The sequence below is a fragment of the Centrocercus urophasianus genome, unplaced genomic scaffold (genome assembly GCF_019232065.1).
Source record: "Centrocercus urophasianus isolate 14NV4802_14NV808 unplaced genomic scaffold, USGS_Curo_1.0 seq_20, whole genome shotgun sequence".
Classification (NCBI taxonomy): Eukaryota; Metazoa; Chordata; class Aves; order Galliformes; family Phasianidae; genus Centrocercus; species Centrocercus urophasianus.
The window spans coordinates 6662508-6677955 of record NW_024884756.1 but is presented as its reverse complement, the minus strand read 5'-3'; the positions used below and the strand labels follow the sequence as shown (position 1 = coordinate 6677955).

At 37.2% G+C, this 15448-nt stretch overlaps 1 protein-coding gene across 4 annotated transcripts in view; it reads right to left on the bottom strand.

Moving 5' to 3' along the window:
• Positions 1-11202: 11202 nt before the first annotated feature.
• The window catches only part of GULP1 (GULP PTB domain containing engulfment adaptor 1), a 149640-nt gene continuing 145394 nt past the window's right edge, over positions 11203-15448 (bottom strand). For all 4 annotated transcript variants that reach the window (XM_042822645.1, XM_042822648.1, XM_042822647.1 and 1 more), the window contains one exon: positions 11203-13259. In XM_042822645.1, coding sequence (XP_042678579.1) covers positions 13188-13259 — 72 coding nt within the window. In that variant the 3' untranslated portion in view covers positions 11203-13187. The remainder of the gene's footprint in view (positions 13260-15448) is intronic.

Below are 15448 nucleotides of genomic sequence, written 5' to 3'. Positions count from 1 at the left end.
TGAATTAGCTTAATGATTTTCACAAACAGAATTTCAGAAATAATTGTATCGTGTCCAGTTCCAGAATCTTCAGTTCAAGAAAGACAGGGAACTACTGAAGAGAGTTCAGCAGAAGGCCACAAAGATGACTAAGGACCTGAAGCATCTCCCATACTGATGCTGTTCAGCCTGGAGAATAAAAGCCTGAGATAGGAATCTTATCAACAGTTACATATATTCTAAATGGCAGGTGGATTGGGCCACTGTTTTCAGTAGTACTTAGTGATAGGACAAAGGGCAATGAGTACAAATGGGAACACAGGAAGTTCCATCTGGAATGAGGAAAAACCTCATTACTTTGAGGATGACAGAGCAGTGGAACAGGCTGGCCAGAGAGACTGTGAAGTACCTTTCTCTGGAGATATTCACAGCTCAGTTGGATGCTTTCCGGTGCAATATACCACAGGGAACCTGGTAAAAAAAGCTTAATTGCAAAGACTTCATCAGAAAGCGTGGCACGGGATGTGTATTTGCAGCAAGAAATAGATGAGATAGGGGTTAAATCTGCTGCACAGCGTGCTGAAGGAAAAGACTGAGCACAATGGCATCTTTGAGTCAGTGAAGTTAAACCCAGGGATCAGCTCAGGACTGATGGAGTTCAAGTGACTTAAAGCATCTAGAAGCTCTGTTCCTTCTTGATAGTCCTCTGAATTGCCTTTCTGTCTCACCACTGCTACTATCTACACTAATAGCAAGTTGCGTCAGCTGTTATTTTCTACTGCATTTCTATGGAATTTGGGTACTGATCTCCCACTAGGTTCTGAGAAAACAATGTTCAAAAACCAGTTTGCATGTAAGTGGAGATATCCAAGCAAAGTTACACCTACTGAGCATCCTTTAATCCAGTTTCAATGACATTTGATTTTCAAACGTCTCAGGTTTTTAATGCAACGATTCTTGCAAACAGAATATTTTCAAGGCAAACCACGTCAATCAACAAGAAGAAAAGCATGTGGTTGCACTTTTTATTAACAGATGGAAATAGTAGATGAATCCAGATAATGCAATAATCTCTGGCTAATATTAATTTTAGATGTGAAATACTTCAAGAAAAAAACATTTTCCCCAGGGATTCAATATAACCAAAATCAACAAATCTCTCAAAAGAAAAAGTCTAATAATACATTAGTAAAGGCTTTCGTTTGCTAATTCCTGTAATTTGGATCAGCTGTAATTTGGATCAGTGTCACCTGGACATGTATTGCTGTTACAGCAAAGAAAATCACACAGAGAGCCATCTGCATGTGATAGAAACTATATCAACCACGCTGTGGTCAGCACTTCACCAGGCAATCATTTTGAAAGGCTGCTATGAACATTGCAGGCTCCTGCCTCGATTGTGCTTCTACAAATATGTCTCCCATGTAATTGTTTAAAATTATAGCTGTGTGATATACTTTATTAAAGAGAGGGGCAGTAATGAAATTAGATGAATGATACAGCCAAAGTAATAAACAGAAACAGCTGAAATGAAGATTCTTGTGGTGGTTAGGGCTTAGATAGCCTTTTCTTGCCCCTTCTTTCTATGCTATCATTTGCAGTTGTGCAGCCTGCTACTGAGCCTGCCACAGATTTTCAGTGTGAGATTAAGCTGCCACTCACATATCTATGTTCATACAAAACTGATGTTATGCCTGCAGTTTAAAGTGGTAGAACAAAGTAGCACATATGCATTTCTTGATAGCTGAAAGAATCACAGAAATATACTGGCTTATTCTTACAGGAGGTATTTCTTATTAATTCCTGTCAAGTCTACACAGGCTAATGCCATGAAGCACAAAAACAGCATAATATAATCAGATGCTAAGTTTTAAATCTCTTGCTTTGTAGCAAAGTGTTTTAAATTATCTTGGCTACAGTTTCAGAGAGAAATATAGAGGAGTACAGTGGTGCTTTTTCCTGAGCTCTGTCCTAGCTGCCTTCTCTAACTCTTCTCTTCCTATTTTCTAACTCTTCCTATCCTCCCTCCGTGTAAAGCAAACAACCTTCAGTTTCCATCCTTCCTTCAGAAGGGTCTCACTCCTAGTCTTACTGCTAGTACTTAATCTTTTAAAATTAATTAATTAAAAAAACAAAAAACAAACTGCAATTTTAGAAAGTGTAGATGACACAGAACTGCTATGTCCAGCCTGAGGTGCTTACAGCAGCCGTGCTGAACCATAGCAACTCAAACTGGGGAGCTCGTTCCTTACTCCTTGCTGAAGGAGTACATAGCCAGGGAGATGCAAATGGGACTGACTTGAGTCCCTTGCTGTGAAAGCAGCAATGAGTCTAGGCCAGTGACAAAAAGTACTTCAGATTTTGGTAACTACAATGAATTGGATGGTTGTCATGGTTTTCCTAATAGGTCAGTCTGAGATTTGCACTCTGCGCGTTCAGACTTAGATCAAAACCACAGAGTTGAGCTTGGTTTGAGTTTTTCCAGAAAGAACAGAAACATGATATCACTTCAGATCAGGGACAAAACAAAAGAAGTAACATTTTTGTGGCAGCGTTCAGCTTGTGGTCACAAAACTGCAAGTCAGGTTACTGGTGACAGCACTTAAGGCTTTACTAACAGATAAGATATAATGAGAATAATGAGTAGTAGAAAAAGCTCCCTGGTTATGAAAACATTATATATAAAAACATCGCTGCCTAGCATTATTAATGAAGTTAATTTTAGTCAAAATTTTCTAGGGCATGTGCTGCTAATAACAGCTAAAACATCCATTGGGAAAACAAAACAATTTAGTTCGGCAGAAAAAGCACCTAGAAAGCCCTCTGTTGCTTCAGTGACTTGGTTGTTTTTTTGTTTTGTTTTTTTTTGCTGTCTCCATGTTGATCTACATACATTTATTACTTTGTTCTAAGTGCAATATTTTACAGATTAAGAAATGCAGTATTTGGGATAATATCATTTATTAGTCAAATCTTTACTTTTTTTGCACATGAAATAAACATATCTTCCTATTTCCACTGTAACGTATGTTACCATAGATTTAAAAAAAAATATTAAGCCCACAATACTGCATAATCTGCTCATTTTGATAATAAGCCGAAGGGAGGAGAACTGGCTAAAGGCTGCACTGAGGATTATAGAATAAAATACTGTTAAATTTTGACTCACTACTCTGCATTGCAGTAGGTCTCTCCTATACGAATACATGTTGTGTATTTCTCTGTTCATTCAATATTTGATTAAATATGCACAGATACTCTTAGAAGCTCTTCATTTTTTACCCCAACCTAAACGAGCCTTCGTGGCTTGTGCTGCTTTGCTCAGCCAAACTGTTCAGACACCAACTCCAGCAGCAGCTTCTGTAGGAAACTGACAAAACTGTCACAATCTGTCCTGCCCAAAAAAAGCCTTGTCAGGCCAAATGTATATACCCTATGTTTTCCAGTGGCTTGTCTGCTGCTCACACTTGCATTTTCTCCACTGCATCCATCTCTGACCAAAAAGTATTTCACCCACAGCAAAAGCCAGGAAGGTCTCTGGCCACATTGGCACAGACTCAAAAGAAAATGTATTTACATCAAATACAGAACAAGAGAAAAGATGTTTGTGGGAGGATACTGACCACAAGAGCCTTCTATGAGCCTGCCTTTCCACCATTTTTGACATGCTTCTTCAAGAAAATCCCTCACACAGGGTCCTGATTGTGCGCTGGAGTTCCCAGAACTCCAGAGAGTAAAGCATGGCAACAGCTCACTGAGAGTTAATCCATCCATTGGTGGTGGAGATAAAGTTGGAAGCTTCACAACCTCTTCCTGAGTTAATGCACATGTCTGGAAGATGCCTTTTGTTCCTTTTCGGGGGGGGATTTCTAACAAATAACACACAAGCCTTCAGAGATACAAAAGAGGATTAAAATACTAACTGAATATTGGTAATGGAGAAAAGCGTGGGTGGCAGACTTGGAGCAGTCAGGCCTGCCAAAACTGTGAGGCAGCTATTCACTTTTCCATGTGCATTTAATCTACCACAGCCACAGACTGATCTTGAGAGAGGGCTGTGAGAATCAAGAGTACATTTGGCTTGGCCTCAGACAGCATCTCACCAAATGAATTGCTGAGGACCACGGTGGCAGCCATGCAAAGAAAGGAGTTCCAGACAGCCTTTAAGGGGAGGCTGGGACTGATTCACAAGAATTGTCTAGTCTGTCTTTCGTGAGGTTTGCATACTTACTCTTCAAATGGGTCCTACAGCAGTGGTGTTTGGAACCCTTATTTCCCTCACAGTATAGACTGATGCTCCACAATTCAAGCTTGTTGAGGAAAAAAAAAAGTAAAATTCAGGCATATCAAATGATGTTCAATAAAGAATTTCAAGCGAAGAAAGGAAAGTTCTGCATAACCTAGTCAAGAGACCAGACTTGAGATATGATTCTGGTGCCATACAGGGACCGCTGAGGTGAGGAAGTGGAGAACTGACAGGGTAAGAAGGAATTAAAAGCTGAAACATCAAAGAGAACCTCTTTGAAGTTCAGGCTATACAACCCTTCCTGCATATTTGGGTCTGATGAATTCTTGTAGAGACATTGATCTCCAGTTTGTACCACCTCGCAGAAGGTGGTGGCCTTGTGCGATCAGTAGCCTGGGGTGAATCTCCTCAACAGCACGCACACCTGGAATCTGGGAATCTCCTGTGTATGACTGAATTTGGTTCTAATGTAAAACGTCTCTTATGACTTTATCCTAAAATTGCTTTTTTTTTTTTAATTTTTTTTTTAGTTCAAAGGGATAAAGGCCATAGTGGTGGAATGATATAAAAATAGTTTACATGTATTTCTTCACAATTATTTATGTAGATACATGTGACAATAAAGGAATGGTGTACAACCTAGTGACACAAAGGCATACAAAAAGGGGCAGGAACATTTTTCTGCCTTTATCCTACCATAATGACAAGTGTAAAGAAACAGAAATAACTAATAGAGGAGCACTACAGCAAAGTAAGCACACACTGCAGAAAAGAAAGAAGAAAGAAGAAAGAAAAAGACTTTCTATGAATTCATGCCAAATCCAAAACATAAACTGTACAGATACAGAAGTGCCTGCATCAAATTGTAATCAAACTGCACAGGTGGTCTTGGCACTGTGAGTTATCTGTCTCTGGTATCTTGCATCAGAAAAAAAGGTGAGCAAGGCTCTTCAAGGAGTTTGGAAAACTTAAAAAAAATTGGACTTGTCCCTGTCTTTCCATAGCTCTACACAACTTGATTCTCTGTATGTTTGCACCTAATTGGGTTAAAACTCTTCATTTGTTTGTGCTTAAAATTGTGTTTTTCTGGAGCGCTGGTGCAAGGACTACCATCCAAGCATGTAATACTGGAGCAGTCTCAGGCAAAGCTCAAGTTGGCAGATGCTGTTTCATACGGTGTGGAAAAAAAGCACAACTACAAGAACATACGGAGCTGTAGATTACAAACTGATTTATCATCCCTTGAAGTCAACACAGTTCTTGGGGCCAACCACAGTATTTCCTTCCAACTTCCTTTGGTAGGCTTGCTAACCCTCAGAGACACCCGTGTGCAACTTGTGATCCTTAGGAAGAAGTCTAGGTTTTAGGTTTTAAGAAAGAAAGGTGTTTGCCATTATTCGTAGTCTTAAAGTTGAAATATACAGTCTGCATACTTCACACATTCTCAGAAAGTTCTCTAAGAACAACAGAATTGTGGGAAAAATAAATAAAAAGAAACACAGAAGCTAGAATGTCCTATGCACACAGAACTGTTCAATTTTCAAAAATTTGCATTTATGGAACAGAAGGCATATTTCATGGATACCACTAGACTCTCTCTTTTCTTAGCTTTTTGCTTTTTACTTACGTATAAGTCAGAATGTATTCCCAATTAACCTAAATTCTGCAGGAATGTATCTAAAGTAGTGCTTTCCAGGAACTGAGAAGAAAGGGAATTTTGATTGTTCTCTGCTTTATAAAAAGTCAGAGGGGGGTTATGTCTGCAGTGCCTTCAGCATCTGCCTGCAGTTGTACATGTACTGTGCTTGAAATCCTGATTTGGAATGATCTGACATTTCTTCATACAGTGCTAGCTCTGATCATCCCTATCCTTGTCTACAAGTTGCAGTGTATGAAGCACATTCATGTTTAACCTTCCCAAACTCTCCTGCTAACTCAGGGGTATTTGAAGGCATCAGTCTCTGTAGAAATGTATTGGTAAGCTCACTTGTGCACTACTACCTGCATTCTGCACCATGCAGCGGGTACAGCAACAGAAGTTGGCTTTTCTACTCTCAGGTGGATGAATCAATAAGAAAATGTTACCTTAGGTACTGTAAACAGTTTGTCCACAGTTTGTTTTTTTCACTGAAAAATAAAATCAAAATAAAACACAATGGCATAGCAGTGTTTAAGTACATGATAAATACTGCTCAGAAGCATTTGCTGAATCATCTTTGAGTTGAAAAGTGCTCCAAAATTTATCATCTTTTCAGACCAGTCAACCATCATATGAGTGTCTGCTGGAGTATCTGTTGTCACGCAAATTAGGTTTTCCTGTTGATAGTTTACCTGTATGAAGCTTTCTCATTTTGCTTGTCCTTTCTCATTGTTTTCCAGTGTCTTTTGTGACCATGAAGTGCTTACAAACACACCAAGAATCGGGATGATCCCCACATGCATGTGTTAAAATCAGACTGAAGTCGTAATACTGATAACCTTCTTTTACACTTCTTCAGTGGAGAATGCCTTTTATAAATGGCTGAACTGCCTCAATATGCAGTCTGCATTATTGCTTGGAATGATCGTGTTTCTAGCTCAACCTTAATGTAAACTTATCTGCAGCAATATGTTGGATCATAGTCAGGTATCCCTTAGAATATTGCTTGGGATTTTTCTCCTCTTTAGCATTCAACTCCTTGGCATTCAACCAGGGAGGTCTGTGAGAGACTACACCTGTGGTCCTAAGAAATCTGTTTCCTAAGTTAAGGTCAATTAATTTTGGCCATACAACTCATGTGGCTTTACTGATCTTACTGATTTATTTATTATAGTGCCAAGAGGTAATTTATCTTGTTTACTTAGTGAGCTCCAGTCACGTACTTCTTTTTAATAACACTTAGTTCTTACAAAATACCTACGTCTTTGAAGGTCTATTAAATAATAAAATGGTATAGTTGATTTGATTACTTCAGTGTTATGCATCAATCCTTGTGATGTCACGACAGCATTCAATTTTGATGGCACAAGATCACAGCTTTGACTAACCTTCTTACTGTTTGCATTCAATATTATGGCAATCTATAGGTACTACTAAAACAGACAGTAAATCCTAACAATCCTTAAACACTCTGAAGTATACATTTAATGTTATTAAAGATGAGAAAACAGGCACTGAATGTGGAAATGGAAGTTTAAAATGTCTGATAATTAGGCTTTTGATAACCTTCAAACAGCAAGAGACGCTTGTTTTGGCTTTTCAGAAGCAATATGTCTGATCCACAATTAATGCTACATAACTGTTGCTTAACTTGGGAACAGGCCATAGCTAAACATAAACAGAGAAATAATTCTCATTCTCATTAATTCCCACTCATCTCATAAAACTCTTTTTTTTTTCTTTATGTGCACCTCACACTTAACTGCCACAAATTACAACTGAAGTCACTTGAAGTCACTGTGAAATTAAGAACTGTTCTGGATTCTTCATAGTATCATAACCCATGCCTGGTTGTAAGAACACAAGGAGCATGGCCATTAGTACATACTTCCTCAGTCTTAAAATACCAGGAGATCTTGTTCTATTATAATAGCAGCTCTCTTCCATTATGAAATATTAGTACTATTTGAAAAAAAATAAAGAAACCAAACAAAAAATATCTCATAAATACATTTAAAATGCACAGTAATATTTTGGAAAGTGAACCAGTAGAGATTTCAAGATAATGCTAGGCTTTCAGTGAAATATTCCCATCCTAACAGACTACCTTAATGCTCCTCCCTTACACCAAATTAATACTGCCTCAGGGTCTTTTGCTTTGAAGCTCAGAGCTGCTCTTCAACCCTATAATACAACCACCTTCAACCTGTATATAAAATAAAACTTGAACTATTTAAATGCCATTCGTGGTACAGCACCAAGGAGCCATTATGAAGACTCAGTTAGTAGACTTTAGACTTTCTGAGTATTTCTTCAGTCAGAAAAGCCTGGGGTGGCAAGAAACTGCAAAGAAAATGACACGAAAAACCTTGAGGTTCTATTCTAAGTATACTGTTTGGGGCAAATTCTTTTAATATAAGGAGATTAATAAGGAGTTTAGCTCACATAGGTCTACCTGTTCTTGTGGACTGCAAATGTGTCAAATCTGCTGGCTGGTGGCCCTTGTGTAATCCCGAGTTAGCCATAAATGCTGATGTGGCAGAAAAAGAGATGTTATTAAATCAATTAAGTTTCACCAAAAAAAGTTACTAAACTGCACAATATGGCATTTTTTCCCTCTTTAACTTTCTGCTGTGCTTCTTCTCTATTCTACTCCTTTGTGTTCTTCATGAGAAGGGATAAAGCTTTGCTGAACTAAATAGTGGAAAGTTTGAAAAAAACTGAGCTCAAAACCTTGAACACAGATTCTAGTTGCTGCCATTCATATGAGAATTAGAATTCCAAAATGCACTCTGAGACTAAGCTTTCAGGTGTGTTTAGCCCAGACTATTTATAAATTAGACTCTCAAGATATTTCTCAAACACAAATGGTAAATTGCATATTCATATGTTCAGAAACCTTCGTGCACCACCGTAAAATTGTTATGCAGTCCATGAAATCCATTGAAAATGTTTTAAGTTCCCAGAAGTTTTGATCTGATGAATAAAGAAATGTGCAGTTTGTTTAATCTCTGAACTGACACTGAATATTAAAGTGTCTCAAGAATGATGCATATATTATAAATGTTAGGTCTTACTTCAAACAAAAGTTCCCATCAACATCAAATAATAGGAAAGAATAGAGATTCTGTTCTCTACTGTGTTGATGAGAAGTGCTGCATATTTTCACCAGTTCACAATGCAACACATCTCATTCTGTTTAAGAATATGCCTTAAGAATGAGGAAAAAAAAAATGGAGGGTAATCAGGAGCTGAAGTTTACTTGCTAGCTTTACTTACTTTCTGCCTTCTTGCTAAATCTTACAGAACAAGTTGCAGGCATCTTTGATTATTTTTTTTTTATGTCTGATTACTTACTCAGCTTTTTCATTTTGTTTTTCTAAATTTTTTTAAGTGACATCTGCATTCTCTATCTTAAAAAGTGCTAAATTAAGAAAACAGAGTTCATCTGCAGTCATTAATAATATTTCTTAAGAGAGTGTCCAAAAGGTGACAAACTTAGTGACCAGCAGGATATAATGAAAACTCAGGCTCTGGATAGAGATTTCTCAAGCAGTGGCACACTCCTCCTTTGCACAAAAGACTTTTTATGAAGCAAAATTGGTCTGTGAGAGTGAGGCCATGCTTAATGCCACAAATTGAAAAATAATCATCATAATGAAGTCCCAGAAGCAGCTCCATATCTTGGCAAGTTCAATCACCTTTGGAATTACACAGTCACACTTACCTCTAGAAGTGTGAGAAGACTTTGGGCACCATCTTTTTCCTTTCCTTCTTTCCAAAAGGGAAGCCAAAATAAAATACAACTCTTTATGCCACATGAAGGATTTATCTTTGGCAATTTGAATGACCTGATCAATCTGTCACGTGGAGAGACAAAAGAGAGCCACTTACAAACTGATCTAGCTGAAGTAAAAGCAAAGGATTAAGCTAAGAGCATCCCGCAGCGATGCTCACTAACTTACATATGAGCTTAGTTGGTTTAAGAAGTATTTTGACCTAAGCAACGTTTGCTCTTGTGGTGGTGCGATAAGCATATAGGAAGAGAAAAAGAGTAAATTTAACATGAAAGAATAGAAAGGGAGAAATCTATTTTCTAGCTGTTAATATAGCTTAGGGAATAAGTATCAGTATAGTGGGGAAATAAAGTGCAGCACTACACATCAGAAAGTCATGTTACAGCATGGTCAGCAGTATTAGCAGAGTTAAAAGAAACTTTAAAAAGAAAAGATATTCAAACAAAAGCAGAAAATCTGATAGCACCCAAATTCAATATTTTTGCTTTTTAGGTAAAATTCAGAACACCAAAAATTTGTTCTTCACTACTCCCTTCGCACCATATTCCTAATCTTACTGATGATACTGCTGCCTTTTTCAGGCTTGACCATCTTCTGTTAAGTGATGCACTCAAGTTCACAGTTAGTCGTAGCACTTCATGTTCTCATCAGCAGGCCATCAGGCTGTGCTTTTAAAAGATAACTGAAGAGAGCTTCTGAACACAAAGCTCTTCTAAGCAATGCGAGAACTCCTATTTAATCTAAGAGAAAATAAAAGCAATTACCCACACTCCTTGTACTGGTCTAAGATATGTATTTACACTAATAGCCTGAAAAATTAGCTCACATTACTACTGCATTATCTGTAAAAGAACACCAATGCTAGTTGGGACATTGATACAAATTCTAAGAAAGAAGAGTAGCTTGTGTTTATTACAACTCACAGCAGATTACACATACCCCTTTCTTGCTATCCCTGACAGTGTCCAGTCCCATAAACTGTCCAAGCCCCATTTCTGCAAGAAATTAAATAGATTTGAAGTATTAGTTTGATGAGAGTTTTTGAAAAAGAAGCAATTAACAGAAGATTTAAGATTAGTTTTCTCAGAAGCACCAACACCATGTTCTGCAGCCCACCCCATTAACACAGGTGGATCCTACAGAGGTTGCCTTCTGTATTCCTTAAATAACCATTAAGGTCATTTACTAACCAGGTATGCTTATGAGCTAAGTATAACAGGAAAAAAAAAGCAATATAAAAAGTCCAGTAAATCCGTGAAGTACTGTGGAAAGACAAGAGAAGCAAGAGGAATCAAAGTTTCAATATTACTAATGCTAGATAGCTGCATATAGAACAAATTCTTCTCTCCTGATTACAGTTCAGGCCAAACTCAATAACAAAGAACAAAAAATGGGGTGTGCTTTTACAGTAGCTGATGTCTGGTATTCACTGACACCACTATAAGAAGCGACTCCAAAGCATTCTTCACAGCAGCTCGTCTGACATTTATGCACCTCCACTCCCTCCCATCCAGTGAGCATGCAACTGAATGAACATTGTGTTCCAGGATGCAATTTATTTAAAAACATTTATTTTAGGCAAAATTAAACAGACATTTCAATTTACATAGAAATACAGTTTCCAATTGGATCACGCAACCTTTTCATTAAAAATGTCGTGCTGTGTTAAGTATTTTTGTATGGATTGACCAGTTATGCAATATGTAATCATGCCATTTGCAGTCAACTATCATAAAAATCAGTAACGAAAAACAGTTCTTAAAATGTGCAAATATTATTTATTTTGGTGTTATGATCGGTAATAAATGACCACTAAATATACGCTTATTATGTAAAGCTTTTTAAAGTACAATAAAAATACAAATTCTATTTGTTAAAAAAAGGCCATTACTATGGCTACTAAACACCCTCATTATACAAATTCCAAAATACTATATGACAAACAAAATTATAAAGACTTTTCTTTATGAAACATACTATTCTATTTGTTAGTGATTTTATAGATATATATTTTTTAATATATATGATACTCTATATGAATATTCAATGAAGAATTATAGAGAGGAAGACTAATGCAATGCAGAACATTGGCATCCCAATTGAGCAGGGTATATGAGCATGAGTCAAACTCAGCAAAGGAATAACATCATCTCAGCAGACTTTTGAAGGACTTTGTTGAAGGGGGTGTAAAAATACACATATTTTAATGAAATTGCAAAAATACATTTTTGTGTAAACTGTAAACCGTAAGTGTCAGAAAAAGGCCTCTCTGGAAAACAAGGAAAAAATATCCAAAATGCTCTTAGTTTGTTTTTTATTTTTATCAACATCTTTCTGTTTTAAGGGGAGAATAACAGAATTGTTAAGAGGATTAAATTGAGCAAACGTGGGGTTTGGGCCTTGAAAGAGTAATGATAATCCTTTTCTGAGATAAGCTCCAGATATTATTTTATTGCTTGTGCTGAAGGTTAGTGAAGAGTATGCATAGAAAGGTCAGCGTTAAAATCATTAGCAGCTGAAAGTTTTGGTGTGCAGTTGCTTGTGTAACATGAAAAACAAGTGAGTATGAAGGACCGAAAACTTGCGGCAAGCTTCAAACTTATATTAAGACACAGAACATCAAAGGAGACTATGAAAACGATGCTCAACAGCCCAACTGAACACTCCGGTGCTGAAAGTAGCTCACAGAATTAACCTCTGCAAAGAGTGCCTGCTTGTGCACAACATCACATAAATCCGTCAGTAGAAGCAAAATTCTAGTCTTACGTTCAAATTTTCATTATGAATTTTGTTTTGTAATCAATTCCAAATGGTACACTTTACTGTTCAGCTATAAAACAAAACAGAGAGTAGGTACTTCTTCATTTCTGCAATTTAGCAGCTCTCCTATGCTATTAAATGCTAAGTAACACACTATTTGTAAGCTTCTAAAACATGATTTAATGACCTAAAAATCTTGCGGATTTTATAAGTGAATAACAGATATACAGTGTAATAACTGTACACAGTAATAGAAATTAATTACAAGGCATACCAACTTTTTAAGCATATATTAATGGTTAATATTTTCTGCTTTTTCATTGCAACTGCAATTAATCATTTCACAGATGGAACTTGAAATAATGGCTTAAAAGCTTATTTTCAAAATACTGGCAAGTAAAGCATTACGTGAAAATCATGCTTGCATCTCTGCAGAGAGGTACGTGTGAGCTTTCTGAAGAACGCTTCCAGGCAAATAGTAGTAAAGAGTAGTAAACTTGGGCCAAAGTGCGAGGGAAAGAAACAACAGTGTAATTTAATTCATATTTCAAAGTACAACTTTATACATTTGTACAGGGAAAGACTGGAACTAAGTCTTTTTTCTTTTTTTTTTCTTTTTTTTTTTTTTTTTTTTTTTACAGAAGCAAACCTCAAACGAGTTCACATGTTGAAAAAAAAGCATATTTTGGCACATGGATAATATTTGTGAATACATGTTCAGAATTAAAAAATACTGTGTAAGAATTTCACATTTAGTTTCTTGGCATCAGCATCTGCTGTCTAGTGGGTCAAGACAAAATACTGTGCCTTCAAGAGTTAATCCCATTTTGAACCCCTCCTGCAATGAAACAAAACACTGTTAATAAAAGAGAAAGTAATTCCTCGAGGATCATTTTCTCTATAAATATCTAAATTCCAGCTTATTTCTAGCTCAACTTCGAGGTACATAGCTAAGACTGTTCCAGAATGTTCCAGATGGTTCACAGGATAATTCACATTTACACTATTTGGTCAGTCAGTTTTCTTAACTTTCTCTCAGCCATGAATTTATAAAAGGACTTCACTCCAAGAAATACTGTGTGTAGATTAAGTAGTATTAGAATAAAAATATTGACTATTTGCATACATAAATTGATAGAAAAACAAGTTTCACTTGAATCATATTGAACGTGAGCAAAATTCAACACAATTTATAAGTAGGAAAGATCAGATTGCTGTGTGAGAAAAAGAAGTTTATTATATTCACACTTCAAAGAGATACAAGTTGTGGACGTTGCTGTTAATACCAGATGTCTCGTACATTCAGCAATCCCTTTTATTAGAAGTAGTCTAATAATAAATGTAGTGGTACCCAACAAAATCTCAGGTTTGTTCTGAGTCATTCACTGTGCTGGTGGTGAGCATAACACTGAGAGGTGTTAGGCTTTAAACTCTATGGTTATCTGTGCTTCACCACAAGGCAAATAGAATAATACCTGTTTTACTGAAAATGATTGAAGGATGAATTTCAAATGCGTGAAACACTCAGCACTATCAAAATGCAATGCTTTGAAAGGAGCAAATAGATTCTTAGGGAGTTAAACTCAAAATTTCTCATATTTTACTGGTAGAAACACTACTATAAGCTATACACTCCTGCTCTCTGCATCGAAAAGAATCATTTCCACAAGTACACATTTATGGCCTGACTGTCAGAAGAAAAGTCACCTTTGAATCCACAAATGTTCAGTCTGTTTGGCAAAGGTATTGTCAAGCTGTAAGCAGCTGGAAACAAGGACTCTGAATAGAAATGTTATAAGAACATCAGCTCCAGCAGCACTTGTCACACTGCTCAGCTCAGTACTCTCTGAGCCTCCAAGTCACTTGAAGAATGTTGGTTATGTGCTATGAAATCAATACTATGCGCTTTAATAAAGCAAGCATCTTGTAATCAAACTAAATCTTGTTGTAAGGTAGCCTGCACTGGGACTTGGCAGAATCTCAAGACTTGTCATAATGCACAGGAGTACCTCAGGAGTATACCTTTTGGCTTTAAAAGATCATTCACAAGTCAAAACAGCTTCATTTCAAACAAATGTAACCCCCAGGCTAGGTTTTAAGAGTCTGAATGTTTAATAAACCTACCAGAAAATGCCATCTGCAATGCTGAAAAATTCAATACACTTCCTGGTGATGATTACTAAATGGTCTGAGATTCTTCAGGCAAAGTCTGCATTTTCCTAACATTCATACTGTGAGTTAGTGAGCCAGCAGTGTTACCAGGCTGTAAGCATTCTCCAGTTGTGCTGCCAGGTTTGCCCTACCTGGGTGACATGATGTTGACAATGCTCGCTGGCATATTTGATTTTTTTCCCCTTCCCTTCTGTACTTTTCAACAAGCCAACAGGAGGAGCATTCAGTGCAAAAGATATTTCAAGCAAACAGAGCGTGAAGTTCCAAGCCAGCATTCTGTCATAAATGAGACGTTGGTTATTGACCCAAAGGATGCAGCTTCTTGATGCAACTGCAGCCAGAAGGCGACTGCTTACACAGGAGCACCAGCCCTAGGATTAGCGAGACAGTTCAGTCTGCTGAATCATAAATTTCTCAGTTCCAGTGTGTCTGAAACTCTAATATTTTTAAGCATTTAGAAGCAGCTGCCAGTTTTGAGGCTGTAAAAGGGACAGTTTATGCTTCAACCTGAAGATTCTTGATGCAGCTATAATAGTAGAAAATCTATGGCAACTGGTCTATCAAGGACACAACTTGATTTCTATCTCTGCTGGGAACCCTTTCAAATCTCTGCCAGTCCTATAACCCAGCACACACCCTGTTCATGTTCTGCATGCTCCTATCTTTCCTTTATACATTTCAGAACTGCTTGGTAATGTCTAACATAGCTGCATGTCCAGTGAGGTTTTTCTGGCCAGCCAAGAGCAAATCAGATCTGCACTTTTTGTATGTGCGCTCATCTCACTGTTATACTGACCAGAGTGGATGGGTATGATATCCACCTACTACATATCACACAAAACTCACAGGGTCAGA